Source organism: Eschrichtius robustus, chromosome 10 (assembly GCF_028021215.1).
Source record: "Eschrichtius robustus isolate mEscRob2 chromosome 10, mEscRob2.pri, whole genome shotgun sequence".
Classification (NCBI taxonomy): domain Eukaryota; kingdom Metazoa; phylum Chordata; class Mammalia; order Artiodactyla; family Eschrichtiidae; genus Eschrichtius; species Eschrichtius robustus.
Window position 1 is genome coordinate 57,393,482 of NC_090833.1, and position 20,295 is coordinate 57,413,776.

General features: G+C 39.9%; 1 protein-coding gene across 1 annotated transcript in view; it reads left to right on the forward strand.

The window, feature by feature from the left end:
• Positions 1-20,295, forward strand: part of KDM4C (lysine demethylase 4C) — a 418,075-nt gene that overhangs the window by 228,774 nt on the left and 169,006 nt on the right. The window contains exons 11-12 of the mRNA XM_068552402.1: positions 585-829; positions 4,577-4,685. Of these exons, the coding sequence (XP_068408503.1) occupies positions 585-829; positions 4,577-4,685 (354 nt within the window). The remainder of the gene's footprint in view (positions 1-584; positions 830-4,576; positions 4,686-20,295) is intronic.

The following is a 20,295-nucleotide window of genomic DNA, read 5'->3' on the forward strand; positions in this document are numbered from 1 at the left end:
CATTGCGGTGGCTTCTCTTGTTGCGGAGCACGGGCTCTAGGCGTGCGGGCTTCAGTAGTTGTGGCTTGTGGGCTCTAGAGCGCAGGCTCAGTAGTTGTGGCGCACAGGCTTAGTTGCTCCATGGCATGTGGGATCTTCCCGGACCAGGGCTCGAACCCGTGTTCCCTGCATTGGCAGGTGAACTCTTAACCACTGCGCCACCAGGGAAGTCCCTACCTGTGTTCTTGAGTTACATCCTCTGAGCTGGAATGTTTCCTCAGTAGCATATATTGGAATTAAATTCTTATTTTTAGAAAGATCTCAACTTGCTATTGCTTGGGTAATTATTGTTATTGCCCTGGCTTTTGACATTGGTCTGCAGTGGAATGTCTTTTTAAATCCCTCATTTTGTCAGTAAGTATATTATTTTGCCACCTTAACAATTACAAAGGCTGCATGGTGCTTTGGTGACCTTTCCCACTCAGGTCTTTAGTGGAAATTTGGAGGGAATGTTTGATGATAGAAATTTAGTTGAGAATAGTTCAACAGTTCTCAGCAATAACACAGTGTAAGATTTATTAACAGTCTTTTGTTTTACTCCTCAGGAAACGTCTGCCTAAGCACATCTGTGGCAGAGAAAATCAAAACTGAGGCTGACCAAACCTGTGCCACAATTCCGCCTTCAATTCCCAGTGATGCTGACGATTCCATGTCTAGTGGCCATGTTTTGTCTAAGGAATCAGAGCCACCCAAGCTTCCGTGGCCAAAGTCACCTGAGTCGTGCTCCTCTGTGGTGGAGAGTAACAGTGCTTTGACAGAGGGAGAAGAGAGTGATGTGGAGAGCCATGGGGTAGGCCTTGAACCTGGGGAAGTCCCAGAGGTCCCCAGTGGAGAGAGAAATGGCTTCAAAGTCCCCAGTGTGTGTGGCAGTGTCAATTTTTACCATATTTATTGCGTTGTCAAGGCACTTTCCGAAAACAGAATGCTGTGCATCAAAATCTTGCTTTAGGGCAGAAATAACATTTCACATTATGGGTCTTAATCATATTTCCTTCAATGACCGGGAGGAAAGCCTTCTGTGAGGTCTGGCTCACATGGTAATAATTCAGAGAACATGGAACTTTTGGCCACATATTGGAGCTTAATTTTCTTACTTTAAAAATTTTTCTAACACTAAACTCTTTATTTTGAGATAATTGTAGATTTATATGCAGTGGTAAGAAATAGTATAACAAGGTCTTATGTATCCATTTTCCCCCAATAGTGTCTTCTTGGAAAACTATAGTAGAATATCACAATGATACTGACATTGATCCAGTCAAGATACAGAGTGGTTCTGTCACCTCCAATAGTAGCCAGGCTGGAAATAATTTCAGCTGCAAGGCTCTGGCCTCCTTCTGCCAACGCTTAATACCTCTGGGTTGCAGGCTTCCCACAGCCTCTATTTTAAGATTAGGGCTCATCTGGTCATGCTTTTCCCTGACTCTTTCCTCGTGGACTCTGAATCTAGGACCAGGCTGACCCTTCTGGTCCTGCCCACCGCGGGAACCGGGCCTTTGCCTCTTGGAAAACTCAAGATCCCTCTTGATTTCCAGCCTCCCCATTCTAGCCCTTTGCATAGGGCCTCCCTGTTTCTCATATGTTCTTGTACAATGTTAATATCATATGCTTTCAGTGTAAACTTTCACTGTAACTTTAAGATGGTGAGTGTATCAGCCAAGCTACGATTGCGTGTAGTGATTGTCATAATTTGGTAACCTCTTTTGACCTGTACAACTTGATAAAGGAGTTCAAGTGGATGAGTAAGGGAAGCCTCAAATGTTTGAGCTGATAAATTGTGCTGCCACTGAACAGACCCACTTCTGGATTGCTCCTGCCCATTTCAACTCATCACAGCCTTTCGTAGCTTTAGTAGCAAGGGAGAGTAAATAAAGACATCAACTTGGAATACTCTGTTTATAAGTAGTTTTAAAATGTCCAATAAAATATAGATGATTTCCTAATTTCACCCAATAATTTTATCATTTTTTTGCATGATTGTCCTACTGAACTATAAAATATTTCTCAGAAATATCTGAGAAATAGAAAAATATGATCTAATTTATTTGAAAAGGTTGCTGAGAAATTTGAAAATAGTATTCACATACCAGTAAATAAAATTTACAACTTAATTTCACATAGCGATTGTAGCTGGATAGATATTGGGATTCTGGAATGGTGAATAAGTCAAATGCCTGTTTATATTTGGTCAGCTTCTTTAGACTAGAATGGAACTGAAAGTAACTTTTCTGTTGCCTTGCTTTCAATGGAGGCAATTCGATTCTCAGTGCTGTTAACCTTCATCTTTATCATTTCTCTGAACAAAGCCTGACGGCCTGGGAAAGCAAGAGCTGCTGTTGAGGGCTGAGGGACTTGGTTTGCTCTCATCAGAAACGGCTGTGTGGTATTCTTTTCTCATACCATGGTGTCAGACAGTCCTTCTAAGTAATACAGACCCATTTCATTTTTGTGTAGTGTGACCAGTGCTTCTTAGTATTAAGCATAATGCTATGTGTATGCTGGTAGCAGTCAGTTTTAGTCAACCTTCTCAAGAAACATTGAGTTATTCTTTAAACAGTGTCTGTCTATCTGTCTATCTGTAACTGGACTCCATGCTTTTCCTGGAATAAATCAAATGTGTTCACACCTTACCTGCTATTCCTGCTGTCCAAAATACTCCTGCCCTAGAGAGCTAAATGTACTTTTCCCTCATTGCACTCAAGGCTCCACTCAAATGTCTTCTTGTCAGAAAGGGCTTCTCTGATGACCCCATATAAAAGAGCCTTCTCCCCATCTCTTTCCATTCTTTGTCATGCTTTATTGTTTTTGTTGCATATTTGCTTAATAATACTTCATAAATATTTACTTTCTACTTGTTTATTGTCTGTGCTCCCCCCCCACCCCCCACCCCCAATCTATATTGCACTCCTTGGAAGCAGGGACCTTCTGTAGCTCACTCTTAGAACAGTGTGGCATGTAGTAAGGGTTTAATAAATATTTGTTATTGTTGACTAAGTTATAATTCCTCACATTAATTTTTAGCTGTTATAAACTACAGGTAAGTCTCATCCTGTATTATACTTTGTGATCCCAGCTTTGATTAGAACGTTCTCACACATGTTCTCACAATTCTGTTTTGGTGTCAGATGTCAGCATAGTTTCTCTCCTTCCGGGCCCTGCTTCTTCAGCTTCCTGGGAAATTCCTGAGACTCCTTTCTTTTGCAGTCAACTGTTGATGCAAACCCACTAGTTTCGAACTCTTTCTCTAAGCACACCCCTGCCTTTTATGGGGGGTTGCTGCATGGGCAAGAAAGCTTGTAAGTAGTTTCTGCCTGGAAGATGTCAGGATGCACATGACTTTTTCCTTTACCTTTGAAGGGAAAATGTAGTCTGGGCAGCTCAGGACAAAAGATTTTACATAAAATTTAAGTGGTTTCAAGATGACAGTAATGTGCCATATTAAACAACAGAAACAACTTTTGATTTCCTGTTTGATCCTCAGAGAAGTGGCGATTCATTTTTGAATGGAAGGAAGAGTACAGGCTCACCTTGGCAGTATTGCCTCCTGTGTGAGGATAGAAAGCAAAATAACCTGCCACATAGTCACACATGACCAAATGCCATGGTCCTATTTTGTTATGAATGTATAATCCTAAATTTAAATTAGTTTTAAAGAACTTTTGAAAACTAGCTAACTGCTGAGTTTATTGTAGGTTTGAGAAGCGTACTCTGCACTACAGATAGTGTTTTTGTTTTTTTAAAAAAATATTTATGTGTTTATTTTGGCTGCACCTGTCTTAGTTGCAGCATGCGGGATCTTCATTGCGGCATGAGGACTTCTTAGTTGCAGCATGCGGGATCCAGTTCCCCAGCCAGGAATTGAACCTGGGCCCCCTGCATTGGGAGTGCAGAGTCTTACCCACTGCACAACCAGGGAAGTCCCCAGATAGTGTTTTTGTTTTTGTTTTTTTAAAATTTGTATTTATTTTTTGGCCGTGTTGGGTCTTCATTGCTGCGTGCGGGCTTTCTCTAGTTGAGGCGAGTGAGGGCCACTCTTCGTTGCGGTGCATGGGCTTCTCACTGCTCTGGCTTCTCTTGCTGCGGAGCACAGGCTCTAGGCACATGGGCTTCAGTAGTTGAAGCATGTGGGCTTCAGTAGTTGAAGCATGCAGGCTCAGTAGTTGTGGCTCATGGGCTTAGTTGCTCCGCGGCATGTGGGATCTTCCCGGACCAGGGCTCGAACCCGTGTCTCCTGCATTGGCAGGCCGATTCTTACCCACTGTGCCACCAAGGAAGTCCCTCCAGATAGTATTTTAATATGAAGTGGAAGAATAGTTAATTGACTCCCCTGTCAGTAAAATTATTAATAGAATGGATTTCTATTTCTTTTGACTTGTAGGTTTAAATTCCTTTAACGAAGTGTTAATTCCTCAGCAGGTGAATAAGTATAAGAGTTCTTCATAATTAAATTGTTGTAAATCATCATAACCATAGTTTTTTGTTTTCAAACAAGTCTTTAATGGTGGCTGTTTCTCCCCCATTTGTGTTCTGTAACCAGAGAATAGAAGGAGAAACCAAAACTGCTAAAAGTTGGCGCCATCCACTTAGTAAGCCTCCAGCAAGATCCCCAATGACTCTGGTGAAGCAGCAGGCAACGAGTGATGAAGGTGAGCTTGTGTTGTTTTCCAGTATTTATTCCGTATAGACTGTATAATACTCAGAATTTATTCTGTCAGTTTGTTGTAACAAACTTTTCTAAAAAATGGCCTGGTAGAGAAGAAATCTGACCAAGTGGCAAATATATATACCATAAGGAGATCATAAGTAATACATAATTTATTTGGAATTTATATTTTAGGGATACATACTTGATTCACATAATCTAGCCATGTTAAAGTCTTCCTTTTTTTTTGTAATTATACAGCTTTTTTTTTTTTTTAAATTTTATTTATTTATTTATTTTTGGCTGTGTTGGGTCTTCGTTTCTGTGCGAGGGCTTTCTCTAGTTGCGGCAAGCGGGGGCCACTCTTCATCGTGGTGCGCGGGCCTCTCACTATTGCGGCCTCTCTTGTTGCGGAGCACAGGCTCCAGACGCGCAGGCTCAGCAGTTGTGGCTCACGGGTCTAGTCGCTCCGCGGCACGTGGGATCCTCCCAGACCAGGGCTCGAACCCGCGTCCCCTGCATTAGCAGGCAGACTCTCAACCACTGCGCCACCAGGGAAGCCCCAAAGTCTTCCTTTTTTTATATGATGGGGTAAATTGGTCATTTCTGACATTTGCCTTAAGACCCTCCAGAAGAAGCTGACAATCATTTTTCTCAAGGTATCAAATTACAGAATTAACATGCTTTGTGTTTCTTTGCATTGCCTTTGTTTTTAGCTTGAATCCTTTAAATTTATTAACACCATCTGAGTAAGAAACTACATGCAGTACTTCTATATCCTGTTACACCTGGTGTGTCATGAAACATCCTTTCTCATTAACTAGATTTTACTGATGTGGCTTGGTGTGAAGTAGTTTTATTTACAACCAGTTACTATTCCTAGATGTAACGTTTATCTGTTTGTCTTACCTAGTTGCCCCTTTTACCTCTCTTTTTCCAAAAATGTTTTTTTGTTGTCTTCAATCATACCACTGACCAGCTGTTTCTTCCTTGCAGGTGTCTCATAGCATCATAAGGGTCTATTTTTTTTCCATCTCTAAAAGGATCAGTTCAAGCAGGTTTTCTGTAAAAAGCCCTTCTTTGAGATGTTCTCCTTTCCTGGTGGAAATTGTTAATCAAGTCCTATGTCTGTGAGGATGCTGTCAAGGGAATAACGTGAATCTTGGGTTCAGGCTTCCATTTAGTTTAAATCCAGTTTATCAGAGTACACATCTTTAGCAGATTTTTTTTAACTTTTATTCACTGTCTTCTTTTATGCCACATGTTTAGTTAGAAAAAAAGATCATCAGTGTAGGGATCAGGTAATGATGGTAGCAGTCTCTGTAATACCAATTCAAGGTAGAATTCTGCCTTGAGTAATAACAGTAATGAAACATATTTGCCTTTATTTCCGTATATCATCATGTTCAGTTTTTGTTTCTCCAACTTTATCAGATGCAGCACAAACCGTTTTCCCCTTAGTGCCAAGATAAAGGACTGTTCTGTATAAAGTAATTAATACTTAATTTACATTACTTATGGATTTTCATTACCCTTCCCCATCATAGCCTCTAACAGCATAGCTTCTTGGAAGGGAATGGGCTATCCTAACACATAAGGAAAACTGCCTTCTCCTGTGTCATTATCTTCCCAGGAAGTTTATTTCCATGTGAATCATCATAAATTGGCCCAGAGTTTCTCCATGGAGAGCAGTTCTGATTTCGATCAGTATAGCTTGCAAAATTTCTAAATGGATTGGTTTAACGAAGACATCTCAAAAGTCTGAGGTTAAATATCTTGCTGAAACACTGGTGATTGTAGCTTTTGCAGCAGTCTCACCCTCTATTTTAATATATTAAGGACTGCTGGGGTCCTCTGGGGATTTTTGAGAATTGAGAGGAAAAATCAGAGAATTACAGTGATGGCTAAAGATTTGTACAAGCTTCCAAACAGAGAGTGGATAATATTCCATGTCCTGGAGCAAATTACTTATTTATTGGGCAATGAATGTTTTTACCGCAGCCTTCTCCCTCTGTGTCTTGTACATCTAAAAGTGAATGGAAATCATCATTATTATGATTATAATTATGTCATTATTAGACGCCATTATTAGAAAGTGACGAAGAGTGGGATTAGTGCTCATTGGGAGCACACAACTCCAAATCTAGCGTCTTTTGGGAATTTCCTAGCATAACTACTGGGCTCCTTTTGCACTCCTCTTACAGAAGTAAGTGTGTATGCCAGACAGGAGCATGACTAGATTGGAGCATCTGAGAAATTGCATCTCTAAACAGCAGTGTCCCTTATTGGTGAATGAGCATTTCTCTATTCAAGCTGGCATTTGACTCCCTAACAGAAAAGCAGCAGAGGGGAAAGATATTGATCCGGCACCTCTGGGAGCTCATGTGCAGCTGGGAGATAAGAGTCACCTCTAAGCTGCTCTTCTCAAAGGACAGTGCAGTGGCTCTTTGATACTCAAATGGCCTGAAACTGTAGAGATCATTCTAATTGGTGGCAGATCCAGTAATTACAGGATCAGCAAGGATTTCCTGACTCTTAGCCTGTTCTTTCCTGGAAGAAGATTTTCCATACTTAGCAGAAAAACACGAGGGTCTGCAGTGGTGGAGCAGAGTGGGGAGATACCTAAGAAATGAATTGATGTTTCAGAGTATATAGCATTTTTACATAAAAACTAATATCTAATTCATTCTTTTTAGGAGGATGAAAAACTGTCTCAAATGTATACTACATATTTATTATTATTATTATAAATTTATTTATTTATTTATTTTTGGCTGTGTTGGGTCTTCATTGCTGCACGCGGGTTTTCTCTAGTTGCGGCGAGCGGGGGCTTCTCATTGCAGTGGCTTCTCTTGTTGTGGAGCACAGGCTCTAGGAACACAGGCTTCAGTAGTTGTGGCATGTGGGCTTAGTAGTTGTGGCACACGGGCTCAGTTGCTTCACGGCATGTAGGATCTTCCCAGACCAGGGCTCGAACCTGTGTCCCCTGAATTGGCAGGTGGATTCTTAACCACTGCACCAACAGGGAAGTCCCTGCATATTCATTATTTGTAGTTTAAAAGAAATTACTAATCTGTCTCTGTTTTTCTTTTAACTGAAGTGTTTTTCAGTTCTCTTTTCCCTTAAGTCAGGCAGCTGCACAAGGTGATCCTGAAGCATGGATTAATATTCTATATATTTTTCTGTTTTTTAAGTTAATTATACAATGTTGAATTGAAACAGACTTGAAAGAGAAGTGCTTGGGTGGGTCATTTTAGTTTTGAAACAAAAAACTACAGGGTATGTATCCATTCCGGGTATGTATCCATTCTCCTCTTGTGATGTGTCACTATAACAGCATGTTCCTGTTCTCCGATTTCAGAGCTTTGTGGTTAAGTGTCTACAGGGACTGGGGTGTGTATGCAGCACGGGTGAGCCAGGGAGGCTCTGAGAATAACACCTTGCCTGGCCTCAGAAGGCCCTGAGTGTGAGAGGATGGACCCTGGCTGGGCGGAAAGCCCAGAAATCTGCCATAGTAATTCTTTTTCTTTGGTTGCCGAAGATGTCTGCCCAAAGGCTCTCACATGTTTCCCTTAATATTACAGATTCGATTGAGGATAAGTGACTTTAAGGCTGTTCATGATCTAGTACCAACTTCTCTCTGCAGCTTCATTTCCCTCAACTACCCAACGTGAATCCTCCTTTCCATCCATTCAGACAACTGTTTGTTTTTTCTCCTGAGTATGTCTGCTGCTTTATGCTTTCGTGCTTTACCTGTGATGCACCTTTCCGTCTTGGAACCATTCTCACCTACTTCTCACCACTTACCCCTCCTTTCTCTTCCTTCTCCTCTACTGTCCTATTCCATCTATACTTAGCTCTAGCATATCGCTTGTCATCTTACATTGTGCTTCATTATTTTTCTCTATGTCTGTCTCCTCACTCTCACTCCTTTTGTGTCCCCACTCCAAGTCCAAGGTCAGTCTGTGGCTTAACTCACCTGTGGATCCAAAAGCAGGAAGTCCTTGGTGATTAGTAACCTTGAAATCAGCCATTAAAAAAGATAATGAAATACTTTGATATAACGTATGCTGTCACGTTAAAAGGAAAACCAAAATTCTTGTCCAGGAAATATTCTCTCTTTATATACGTGCATAGAAGAACATACAGTTTTAATTAGCTGTAGATAAAATATGTCACCTAACTCAGTTTTGTATCCTGAATGTGTGGGAATCCTCTTTCTACTGTGCCAAATCCTAGAACCTACTCAAAGTTAATATGAAGCTGACGTGTTGCAGATGTGGCCAGTGCTTTGGAGACCTGAGGGCCCCCAGAGTAACGATTGGGATAGTTGCTTAGCTAGCACCTTGGTGTGTATGTAGGGATGTGTGTGTGTGTGTGTGTGCACACGTGTGCACGCATGTGCGTGCGTATGTGTATTTCCTTCCCAGTTTGAAGGCATTCTTATTCAAAAATTTTTCACTCATGTATGCTTTTTCTGACTAGTTTTCATTGGCAGCAGTTTGTGCTGACACAAACTCAGGACTTTTCCTGAACTGACATTAGGCTAATAAACATTGTACATTGACTTCCATATTCTGAACATGCATTTTATCCATCCCCCTGCCTTGCCCTTTATGGTTCATTGTTTGGTCTTTGAACTTCTCCTGCACACATGTGTGCGTTTTTAAAAATTGAAGTATAGTTGATTTACAGTGTTTCAGGTGTCATGTATGTGTTTGTTTCCCACCTAAAATTTTTTTTTTACTACATTTGTTTCCAGTATAAATTTTCCAACTTTTCCTACTATTGACTTACAGTATCTTCACTGCTTTTGTACTTACTGTGCACATAACCCCCTTGGTGAAGTGATAAGGTTAATGTTGTTTCTAAAGCAACTGTAAAGGAGAATCCCTGCAAACATACAGGAGACCTCATGAACGTGGCAGTGGCTGACGCAGTGATACTCTACTCAGTGATTCCCGTGTTTGTTGGTGTTAATTTGAGTTGACATACTAATGCTGTCTGTGGAGTTTTGCTGGAGACTTAGAAAGTTAAGTTGAAAGTTTATAAGAAAATATACAAGATTGTTATCAGGTGATTTTTGTTCTCTTTTCTTTGCTGATGACTTTTCAAACTTTTTGTAATAAATACATTTCTCTTATATTTGGGCAAAAAAATATTTTAAAGAGACAGAGAGTACGGTTGTGATGTACTGGATTACCAGATAATCCTCCAGTTACAAAAGAATCAGAAAAATAATTGATAAATAAAACAATCAACCTTTATACATGCATGGAGAGGCAAAAGTAACATAAAGGGTCGTATTTCTCCATGTCTGTGATCATGGTCAGCCAGCTCCAGTGCTCCATTAGCCGCATGACCCTCCATGCTTTGGCTCTGTGCTTACCAAGTGAAGATTATAGCAGCATCCACCACATGGAGTTCTTAGGAGGGTTAAAAGACTATGTGTAAGCTACCAAATGTAAAATAGATAGCTAGTGGGAAGCAGCCGCATAGCACAGGGAGATCAGCTCGGTGCTTTGTGACCACCGAGAGGGGTGGGATGGGGAGGGTGGGAGGGAGGGAGATGCAAGAGGGAAGAGAAATGGGAACATATTGTATATGTATAACTGATTCACTTTGTTATAAAGCAGAAACTAACACACCATTGTAAGGCAATTATACTTCAATAAAGATGTTAAAAAAAAAAAAAAAGACTATGTGTAAGGCACTCAGAACAGTGTCTGGCACATAATGAATGTTTGTTGTCTTTGTTGTGGCATGATGCGGAGGAGCAGGAGGTGGGTGATAGCTGAGCTCTCGAGAAATGAGGGAAATCCGGAGGGGATTTAGAGCGAGATGACATTCAGGTGGGTAGGAGAGCGTGAATGCCATGCCCTTTGGAGGAAATATGCCGGGACTGGAGTGGAGGCTGGGAAGTCAGAGTTAAGACCTCATAGGATCCCCCAGACTCATCAAGCGGGACTCCTGAAAGCCTAAGCCCTTAGTTAAGGGTGTGCTAGGGAAAAACTAAAGACCAAAATGGACCATAGGCCCAGGCAGAGGACAAGAGGTCCTGCTGCTGGGTATCGGCTTGGGTGGGGAAAGAGGATAGGATAAGAGAAAGTCACCCTGACAATTCTTAACCATAGGGCTACCATCACATTTATGCCTCTTATTCCAATCAGAAATTTAAAGTAAAAGTGCCTCCAGGGCATCTAGCAGAAGCAATTGCAAAATCTTTTGAACCCACCTGAATAGGAGTTTAGTTGACTAAAAGACAGTAGATGCTGACTGAAGTCCTGGCTTTGTCCCTTAGAAGTTTTTCGACTTCTGGCAAGTCTTCTCTCTGGCCTCAGTTTCCTTTTGTGTAAAATGTGAGCCTTGGTTTTGAGTAATTAGGGCTCCTAACCTACAGGTCCATGAATGGATTTTTGACATTTCAAATACCCTGAAATAATGTGGTGATATGTTGAGCTCATCACCCTGGGACCAAATTTTTATTTGTAACTCTTCAACTATAATTTTATACGGAAAGATTGAAAGACGCCAATACCCATCTGTACTGTGTTTACCCAAGTGCAGAGGTGACGCCACCTACACGTTTGAATATTGACAAGATTCAGATTAAAGCTCTGGTTATGGCTCTGATTTTCTTTAATCTGAACTGTCTGGATAACTCTTTCTAAATCATCAGTTCAGCAAGTGCAGTACTGTAATGAGCTGTTACGGATCTCTTTGAAATTAAAGACAGCTTAGATCCTGATCCTATCTCTGTAATGTCTGCATGCCTTGAGGGTTACATTAAAAGTGTATTTCAGGCAGTGTTACAGCAATTTATTTTTTGGACAGTCTGTCTATATTAATATTATAATTCAGTTAGTAATAGATTAAATATTTAAATATAGAGATGGAAGAGGTGGAAATTGCTACATTAATTAGAGATTATTCTTGGAGTTTGGCCATTATGTAACCTATTTAAGCTACATTTTCAGTTATTTTGAAGAATGAAATGTGTACATTTAAGTACATTTAAGCAAGGAAAATCTCAGGAACTCACATCTGACAAAATCTGATTAATTCCTCAATGTTTTTCTCTGTTTCACACTCATTTTGTGAAAACATTTGTGTTTATAATGCAATTGAATGATAAATTGGTCCTAAATATGTTTTCCCAAGACTGATTTCACTTTATTAGAGATTTTTGTTTTCTTCTGGGATTTCCTGATATTTCCTGGGTATTTTCTGAACTTTACCCTGTGTCATTTGGTAACTGTTAGTTCTGTTGGTGCAAAAGCTGGCTTTTGGGCACTTTGTCATCATCCCTCAAATAAAAGGACATTACTTTGAATTGGCTGTTTCACTTTATCTTTGGCAGACAGATGTTTTGGAGAATTATGCCCTCCTGCCCCTGGCATGCTGTAACTCCCTCCTTTCTAAGAGCATTGGTATAGGTTTGCCAATCTTCACTTTGTAAAAAAATTTTTATTTCAAAGATTTAAGTGGATATATTGACCAAATATAATAGTGATGTCATTTATTGATTCAAACTTTAAAAATGTTATTCTAAGTATTAGATTAAATTAAAAATTTGTTTTAATACCAAAAACATTTTTGCCAGATGGTAATGGGCACCTGACTCTGTGTTTGGTTAGCAACCTGAGACCTGCCTTCTAGTCTCTCCTTGGCTGTTAATGGCTGTGTGGCCTTGGAAAACTAAGTCATGTAACCTTCTAAGGCTTATCATATGTTTACTCATATGTATGATGAAATTGTTGGATTAATGATCCCAAAGTTTCATTCAAACTCTAAAAGTCTTTAATTCTATCAAAATATAATAGGAAGAAACTATCACAACATTTAAAATCAACTATACTGCCCCCCTCCAAAAAAAAATAAAATAAAATGTAAGGTCCCCAATCCTAATATATATATGTAATAGGAGAGGATACTGTGTAGTCCTCTTGCTTCATGCTAGCCTTTCTTGGAAAAGCAAAATAGTGAAGTATAAGAACATTCCTCATCAACAGTGTTTCCCCTCTGTAAAAAGTCCTTTTCTCTGCCAGTTTTGAAAAAGAAATGCTGTTTTATGATCGTTGCATGTCATGCTCCAAATGTTATTAATTTTTACATAACGATCTCTTCTTTGTTCCATCAATTCTTATTAGCTTGAGGTAATATTATACTTTCATAATAAGCACAGTTATATTTCTGTTTGTTTAAGCAATAAAATAGCAACTTCAGCAGATTACTAAGCAGATTGGCTTGGAATGTTTGTTGATAGGTCACAACCAGTGTTTTCCTGCATTATGTGGACATAAAACATTAGATGTTGTTGGCACTCAGATTTAATGGATATTTTATCTAGCACTTAGCTTTGTAATAAACGGGCATTCTCAGTTTAGCTTGATTTTTCTGTTAGCAAATCCCATTGGGGTCCCAAGGGCATTGACCTTTTCTGCAATATAGGGAATAAAAATTAAAAACACTTTGCCCTTATTATGGAGTGGCTTGGTAAGGGTTTGATTGAATTAGACAAAAATGCACTAGCTTTTTAACTCATGTTACACGGTTGCTTTCTGTAGTTTTCAGAATCAATCTTGAGACTTTTTTAAAGTGGTTGGCATGAAGTCTTATGATCAGATGTCTATAAGTGCTGAAAGCATTGGGACTGTAAAATGATAGTCAAGACTGATTTATCTGAATCCATGTGTGCCTTGCTTTGCTCTTAAAGTCTTGTAGAAAACATCTGAGGAACAGCTTTTGATATTATAATTGTGTGGTTCATTCCATTCTTGAGAAAAATAAATTATTGTATTAGGTTGAAATGTATGAAATTGCTGATATTTGATTTTCATATATCTTCATGTATTACTTTACATTTCCTTAAACTTGTACACAGCCCCTTCTCCCTGGAGACAAGGATGTCTTACCCTATAGACCATTGAATTATCCTGTGTTTTGTACTACATTTTCGGCATTTTTAGTTCTATCTTTTGTTTGGTTGTGAAACTATGAATATCGAGAATAAGCATGCAGTTTGCAAAGTTAATGCAGCTTTTAAAATTTAATTTTATAATTACTTTATGGTCTTCATTTTCTTTGTTTTGTCTCTGACTATTGAAAACTTAGCCTGGGCTGGCAATGTTTTGCAGGCTGACATTTGGGGACCATTGTCATGGATTTTAGGAAAAGACTATTTACTTCTGGGAGGGTTGTTAAGTAATATGTGTAAGGCCCCCAAATAGTGAGTGGTTAGGAAGTGGCTCACTTTATCATCATTTAAATTCGATATAGTATTGTTTTATTCTTTTTCTTTTTTCTGATTCTTAGGTTCCCAGTTTTAGGGAAGTGATGAGGTGACTTTTTTTTATACATACCACATGGACCTCTAAATTCTACATTGTTTTACTGTTCATGTTTGGTTTGGTTTTGTTATGGGGAGACATTTTCAAGATTGAAAAGTGTATGGATTTTTGTTTTGTTAATAAAAAAGTAGAAACCAAAGGAGAAAAGGTTTGTGATGATATATGAACATATTTGAATATTACTCAAATATTTCTATAGTTGTTAAGGTCTTTCCTTGAGGAATCATACTTTATGATGCCTTTAAATGAGTTAGCCAAGGATCTAGGGTAAGAATCTTCTTGGGAGAAAACAGTGAGTACAAAGACCCCAAAGGAAGGCAGTTAGTGTGGCGTGTTTGAAGAACAGCAAGAAGAACCCCTGATGGCTTTGGATGTGGAACAACAGAGTGAACGTTTGCTGCCTTGTCCTCTTCTTATTTCCGTACATCCTCTCGAGTAGTCCACACCCTTGTTTCTCTAGTAGTTGTCATTGTGGCTGCTCTGCATGAAGTTCTCTGTCTCCTTAGCAGCCGTTTTGTGTGATCTGCCAAGTGACACCTCTGTTAGTTCTTGGGTCAAAGTGTCTAAGGGTCCTGCTGTCCTTTACACAGATGACCAGAGCTGGCTTTTAGCTAAGAGGAGCAATTTTTTTTTTTTTTTTTTTTGCAGGTAAAGTGCAACATACCAGTTGTTCTTTGCTTGGAGATCTTGTTTTGGCCATTTTAATATAGATGCTGTTAATGAAATAGTTTAAGAAACTGAAGGGTTCTTCCATGGGAAGTTTTGAACTCCTTGAAGGCAAGGGACTGTTGATTTTTGTTTCTTATCTCCAGCATCAGCCATATTGCCCAGTACACAATAAGTTTCATATGCTGTCTTTCACCTATCTTTGATTTGATTCTCAGAATAACTTCCTTTTGGTGCCATGTTGTCAGCTAGTTTTCCAAAGATATGCCAGCTTTTTTTTTTTAACATCTTTATTGGAGTATAATTGCTTTACAATGTTGTGTTAGTTTCTGCTTTATATCAAAGTGAGTCAGCTATACATATACATATATCCCATATCCCCTCCCTCTTGCATCTCCCTCCCATCCTCCATATCCCACCCCTCTAGGTGGTCACAAAGCACCGAGCTGATCTCCCTGTGCTATGTGACTGCCTCCCACTAGCTGTCTATTTTACATTTAGTATTGTATGTATTAGTCCATGCCACTCTCTCACTTTGTCCCAGCTTACCCTTCCCCCTCCCCGTGTCCTCAAGTCCATTCTCTGCGTCTGCGTCTTTATTCCTGTCCTGGCCCTAGGTTCTTCAGAACCATTTTTTCTTTTTTTAGATTCCATATATATGTGTTAGCATACTGTATTTGTTTTTCTCTTTCTGACTTAGTTCACTCTGTATGACAGACTCTAGGTCCATCCACCTCACTACAAATACCTCAATTTCGTTTCTTTTTGTGGCTGAGTAATATTCCATTGTATATATGTGCCATGTCTTCTTTATCCATTCATCTGTTGATGGACACTTAGGTTGCTTCCATGACCTGGCTATTGTCAATAGAGCTACAATGAACATTGTGGTACATGACTCATTTTGAATTATGGTTTTCTCAGGGTATATGCCCAGTAGTGGGATTGCTGGGTCGTATGGTAGTTCTATTTGTAGTTTTTTAAGGAACCTCCATACTGTTCTCCATAGTGGCTGTATCAATTTACATTCCCACCAACAGTGCAAGAGGGTTCCCTTTTCTCCATACCCTCTGCAGCATTTATTGTTTGTAGATTTTTTTTTTAAACATCTTTATTGGAGTATAATTGCTTTACAATGGTGTGTTAGTTTCTGCTTTATAACAAAGTGAATCAGTTATACATATACATATGTTCCCATATCTCTTCCCTCTTGCATCTCCCTCCCTCCCACCCTCCCTATCCCCCACCTCTAGGTGTTTACAAAGCACCGAGGTGATCTCCCTGTGCTATGCGGCTGCTTCCCACTAGCTATCTATTTTACATTTGGTAGTGTATATATGTCCATGCCACTCTCTCACCCTGTCGCATCTTACCCCTCCCCCTCCCCATATCCTCAAGTCCATTCTCTAGTAGGTCTGTGTCTTTATTCCCGTCTTGCCACTAGGTTCTTCATGACCTTTTTTTCCCCCTTAGATTCCATATATATGTGTTAGCATACTGTATTTGTTTTTCTCTTTCTGACTTACTTCACTCTGTATGACAGACTCTAACTCCATCCACCTCACTACAAATACCTCCATTTCTTTTCTTTTTATGGCTGAGTAATATTCCATTGTATATATGTGCCACATCTTCTTTATCCATTCATCCGATGATGGACACTTAGGTTGCTTCCATGTCCTGGCTATTGTAAATAGAGCTACAATGAACATTGTGGTACATGACTCATTTTGAATTATGGTTTTCTCAGGGTATATGCCCAGTAGTGTGATTGCTGGGTCGTATGGTAGTTCTAGTTTTAGTTTTTTAAGGAACCTCCATACTGTTCTCCGCAGTGGCTGTATCAATTTACATTCCCACCAACAGTGCAAGAGGGTTCCCTTTTCTCCACACCCTCTCCAGCATTTGTTTATAGATTTTTTGATGATGGCCATTCTGACTGGTGTGAGGTGATACCACATTGTAGTTTTGATTTGCACTTCTCTAATCATTAGTGATGTTGAGCATCCTTTCATGTGTTTGTGGGCAACCTGTATATCTTCTTTGGAGAAATGTCTGTTTAGGTCTTCTGCCCGTTTTTCGATTGGGTTGTTTGTTTTTTTGATATTGAGCTGCATGAGCTGCTTGTATATTTTGGAGGTTAATCCTTTGTCAGTTGCTTCCTTTGCAAATATTTTCTCCCATTCTGAGGGTTGTCTTTCCACCTTGTTTATGTTTTCCTTTGCTGTGCAAAAGCTTTTTTCATTAGGTCCCATTTGTTTATTTTTGTTTTTATTTCCATTTCTCTAGGAGGTGGGTCTAAAAGGATCTTGCTGTGATTTATGTCATAGAGGGGCACATTCTTTTGAATACTTCTGTAAAAGATATTAATCTTTTTATTATCATAAATATACTCAGTGATGTTTTTGACCGAATGGGAGAATAAAGGCCTTTTTTTTTCCTGAAAGGATAAATCTTGAAATATTTTTATATAGGAGATAACTGGGTGTCTGTCTAGATTGGCTCTTTCTGTTCCAACCTGTCTTGTCATGTTAAAAGTTAAGTGTTTAGGGCATACATTTTAAGTAATTTTCTGGATGATCTTTGAAGAGATTTGCTGGAGATCCTACAGGTTATGCTGGAGACCCAGAAAGGAAAGAATCATCATCTGTTGAAGCCCTAGGTCTGTCTTAACTAATGAATAGCAGCTGTACAACTGGTAGCTCGTATACTCATTTGGCAGATGAAGGAATTGAGGTTTAGAATTATAACCAAACATTAAGACCACATAGATTACATGAATGAAACATTGTTTTAATTTATTCTAATAGGTTTGGATCAGAGGTCTACTCTTGTAACCATGCTTACCTCAAAATAGTTGAATAACCATTGTTCTAGGCCACAAAGTCAGGGCTTTTATAACGTTTCTTTCCTAATTTATTACTTTAACTGTATAATGTTTGTTATAGATTTAATCTTGTGATCACTTAAACGAATATTTTTAAGTATTATTTTTTAGTTTCACTGTTTACTAGTTGCACTCTTTAAAAACTTATATATGCTTTTATATGACGAGCAGTGTAGTTGTTTTATGTAGAAAGTAAAATATAAACCCTTAATCATTAAAGTTAACAGTGTACATCTATAATAATCCCTGTGATCACGTCTTAGTGAGGCCCCCACCACGTCTTGGGAAGTGTTATTAATTGAGGGGGAAAGTTGCTCTCTAAACAATGGGGTATGCCTCTAGATTAGTATAAGTAGAAGTCTCAAGAAGGTTCTCTGAACATCTTAAGATTCTCAAGTGAATAGCAGCAAGCCTGACTTTCTTTTCAGAACCAGAAAGTTTTCTGAATTCCCTGAGCTCCCACTTTTCTAGGGACCTCCTCCTCCTTCTCTTCATATGCTCTGCAGGATTGACTCTTTTCCCTGCAGTACGCTTGTTGCTGCTGTGGAGTCTCTGGGTCAGCCTGGGATGTACTACTGACTTGCAGACTTTATAGTTATGTATGGACAGGACACATTTCTAGTTGTCCCTTTGAGACTGATCTTTTGAGAAACAGCATTGTTTATGGTCGTGAGGAGAGGGGGGGGTCCTACAAGCGAGGGTACTTCTGACAGCAACGGTGTGGCTTACTTTTCCCAGGCGCCAACTGGTGTCCTACAGTTTAGTTTCTTTCTGACACTAATGACTCAGCGTTAGCACAGCCCCTGCAGGTTAAGGACTCAGTCCAGTCTCACCAGTTGTCCCCACTTCAGATGCCAATTGCAAGTCCTTACACCTGACCATTGAGCTATAAAGTCTGGGGGCTTCCTATACAGTTCCCTCCTCAGGTTTGATAATTTGCTAGAATGGTTCACGGAAGTCAGGAAAACACTTCTTACATTTACTGGTTTATAACTCAGGAACAGCCAAAAAGAAGGGATGCACAGGGCAAGGTATGAGGTGGGGGTAGGTGTGTGAAGAACTTTCATGCCCTTTGCAGGTACATTACCCCCTTGATCCCAGAAGCTCTCTGAACCCTGTCATTTAGGGTTTATGTGGAGGCCCCATTGTGGCTACACGATTGATTAAATCACTGTCTATTTGGTGATTGACTCAATCTCCAACCTCTCTCCCTTCCCCTGACGTCAGAGGTGGGGCTGAAGTGCTAACCCTCTACTCATGCGTTGACTTTGTATTCATGCCTTGGTCTTTCTGGTGACCAGCCCCAATCCTGAAGCTATCTAGGTGGCCCCAGCCACCAGTCATCTCATTAGCTGACAAGAGACACTTTTCAGTTCTGCGATTCCAAGGGTCTTAGAAGCTCTTGTGTCAGGAACTAGGGACTAAGACCAAATATTAATATTTTAATCAGTGATGTTCCTCTCACCCATATCATTCAGGAAATTCCAAGGGTTTTAGAAGCTCTGTGCCAGAAACCAGGAAAAGACCAAATATATGTTTCTTTTTATGTCACAATATCATAGCGAGTATGATTTAAATAGCAAGCAGGGAGGATCATTTGGGAGAAGTATTTGAAATACATTGGCGGGACCTCCTTGGTGGTCCAGCGGTAAAGAATCCACCTTCCAATGCACGGGACGCGGGTTCGATCCCTGATCAGGGAACTAAGATCCCACATGCCGTAGGGCAACTAAGCCTGGGCGCCACAGCTATTGAGCTCGTGCGCCGCAATGAGAGAGCCTGCGTGCCACAAACTACAGAGCCCACATGCTCTGGAGCCCACAGGCCACAACTAGAGAGAGAAAACCTGCACGCCACAGCTAGAGAGAAGCCCGAGCGCTGCAACGAAGAGACCGAGTGCCACAGCGAAAGATACTGCTACTGCAACTAAGACCCGATGCAGCCAAAAAAATAAAGAAAATAAATAAATAAATAAGATAAATAAATATTTAAAATACATTGGAAGGATCGAGGGGAGTTGTAAGCAGGCTGCCTGTGAGGGGCTACTTACTGTGATTTTATCTGCAAGTAATTTTAGAGGCAGAAGTTGTGGTCGACCTCTTAGTACACAGCTGTCACAGGTGTAAATCAAATATTGTGGTTTAACTTTTATTTCTTTTTTTTTAACTTTTATTTCTTCTTGAGCACTCTTAGTGGGTTCTATATGCATATCTATGTCTACTACCTTTCTCCAAGAGCTTTTATTTCTGCCAGAAATATTCAGAGTTGGAGGCAAAAGCTTGGTTTCCTAGGTGTAAGTCAGAAAGAATATTTTTAATATTCTGGGATACTGTGTGCATGATCCAGGAGCTTGGTGCTTGGTCTGTAGGCAGGCAGGTTCTACTGATTGATTTTTAGTGATGTGACGATTGAAAAATTTCAGAGCAGCCATTGAGGGTGCTGCTGGTATGACAGCAGTGTTTTCAGTGGTTTACTTCAGTACGTTTATCCAGGGTCGTGTCTGTTTTCCCCATTCCCCCACTACAGTAGTGCTTGTCAGGGGGCTAGCTATCCTTCATAGGAGGCCGCTTAAACAGAGGAAACATGTCTCCTCTCGTGTTTCTGTAAATACAACAGTCCAGGAGTCTAGATTTCTGCCATGCGGTAAGAGGCTCACCAAGAAAAAAGATAATTAAGTGTCGGCATAGAATTTTTTTTTTTTTCCCTGCTAT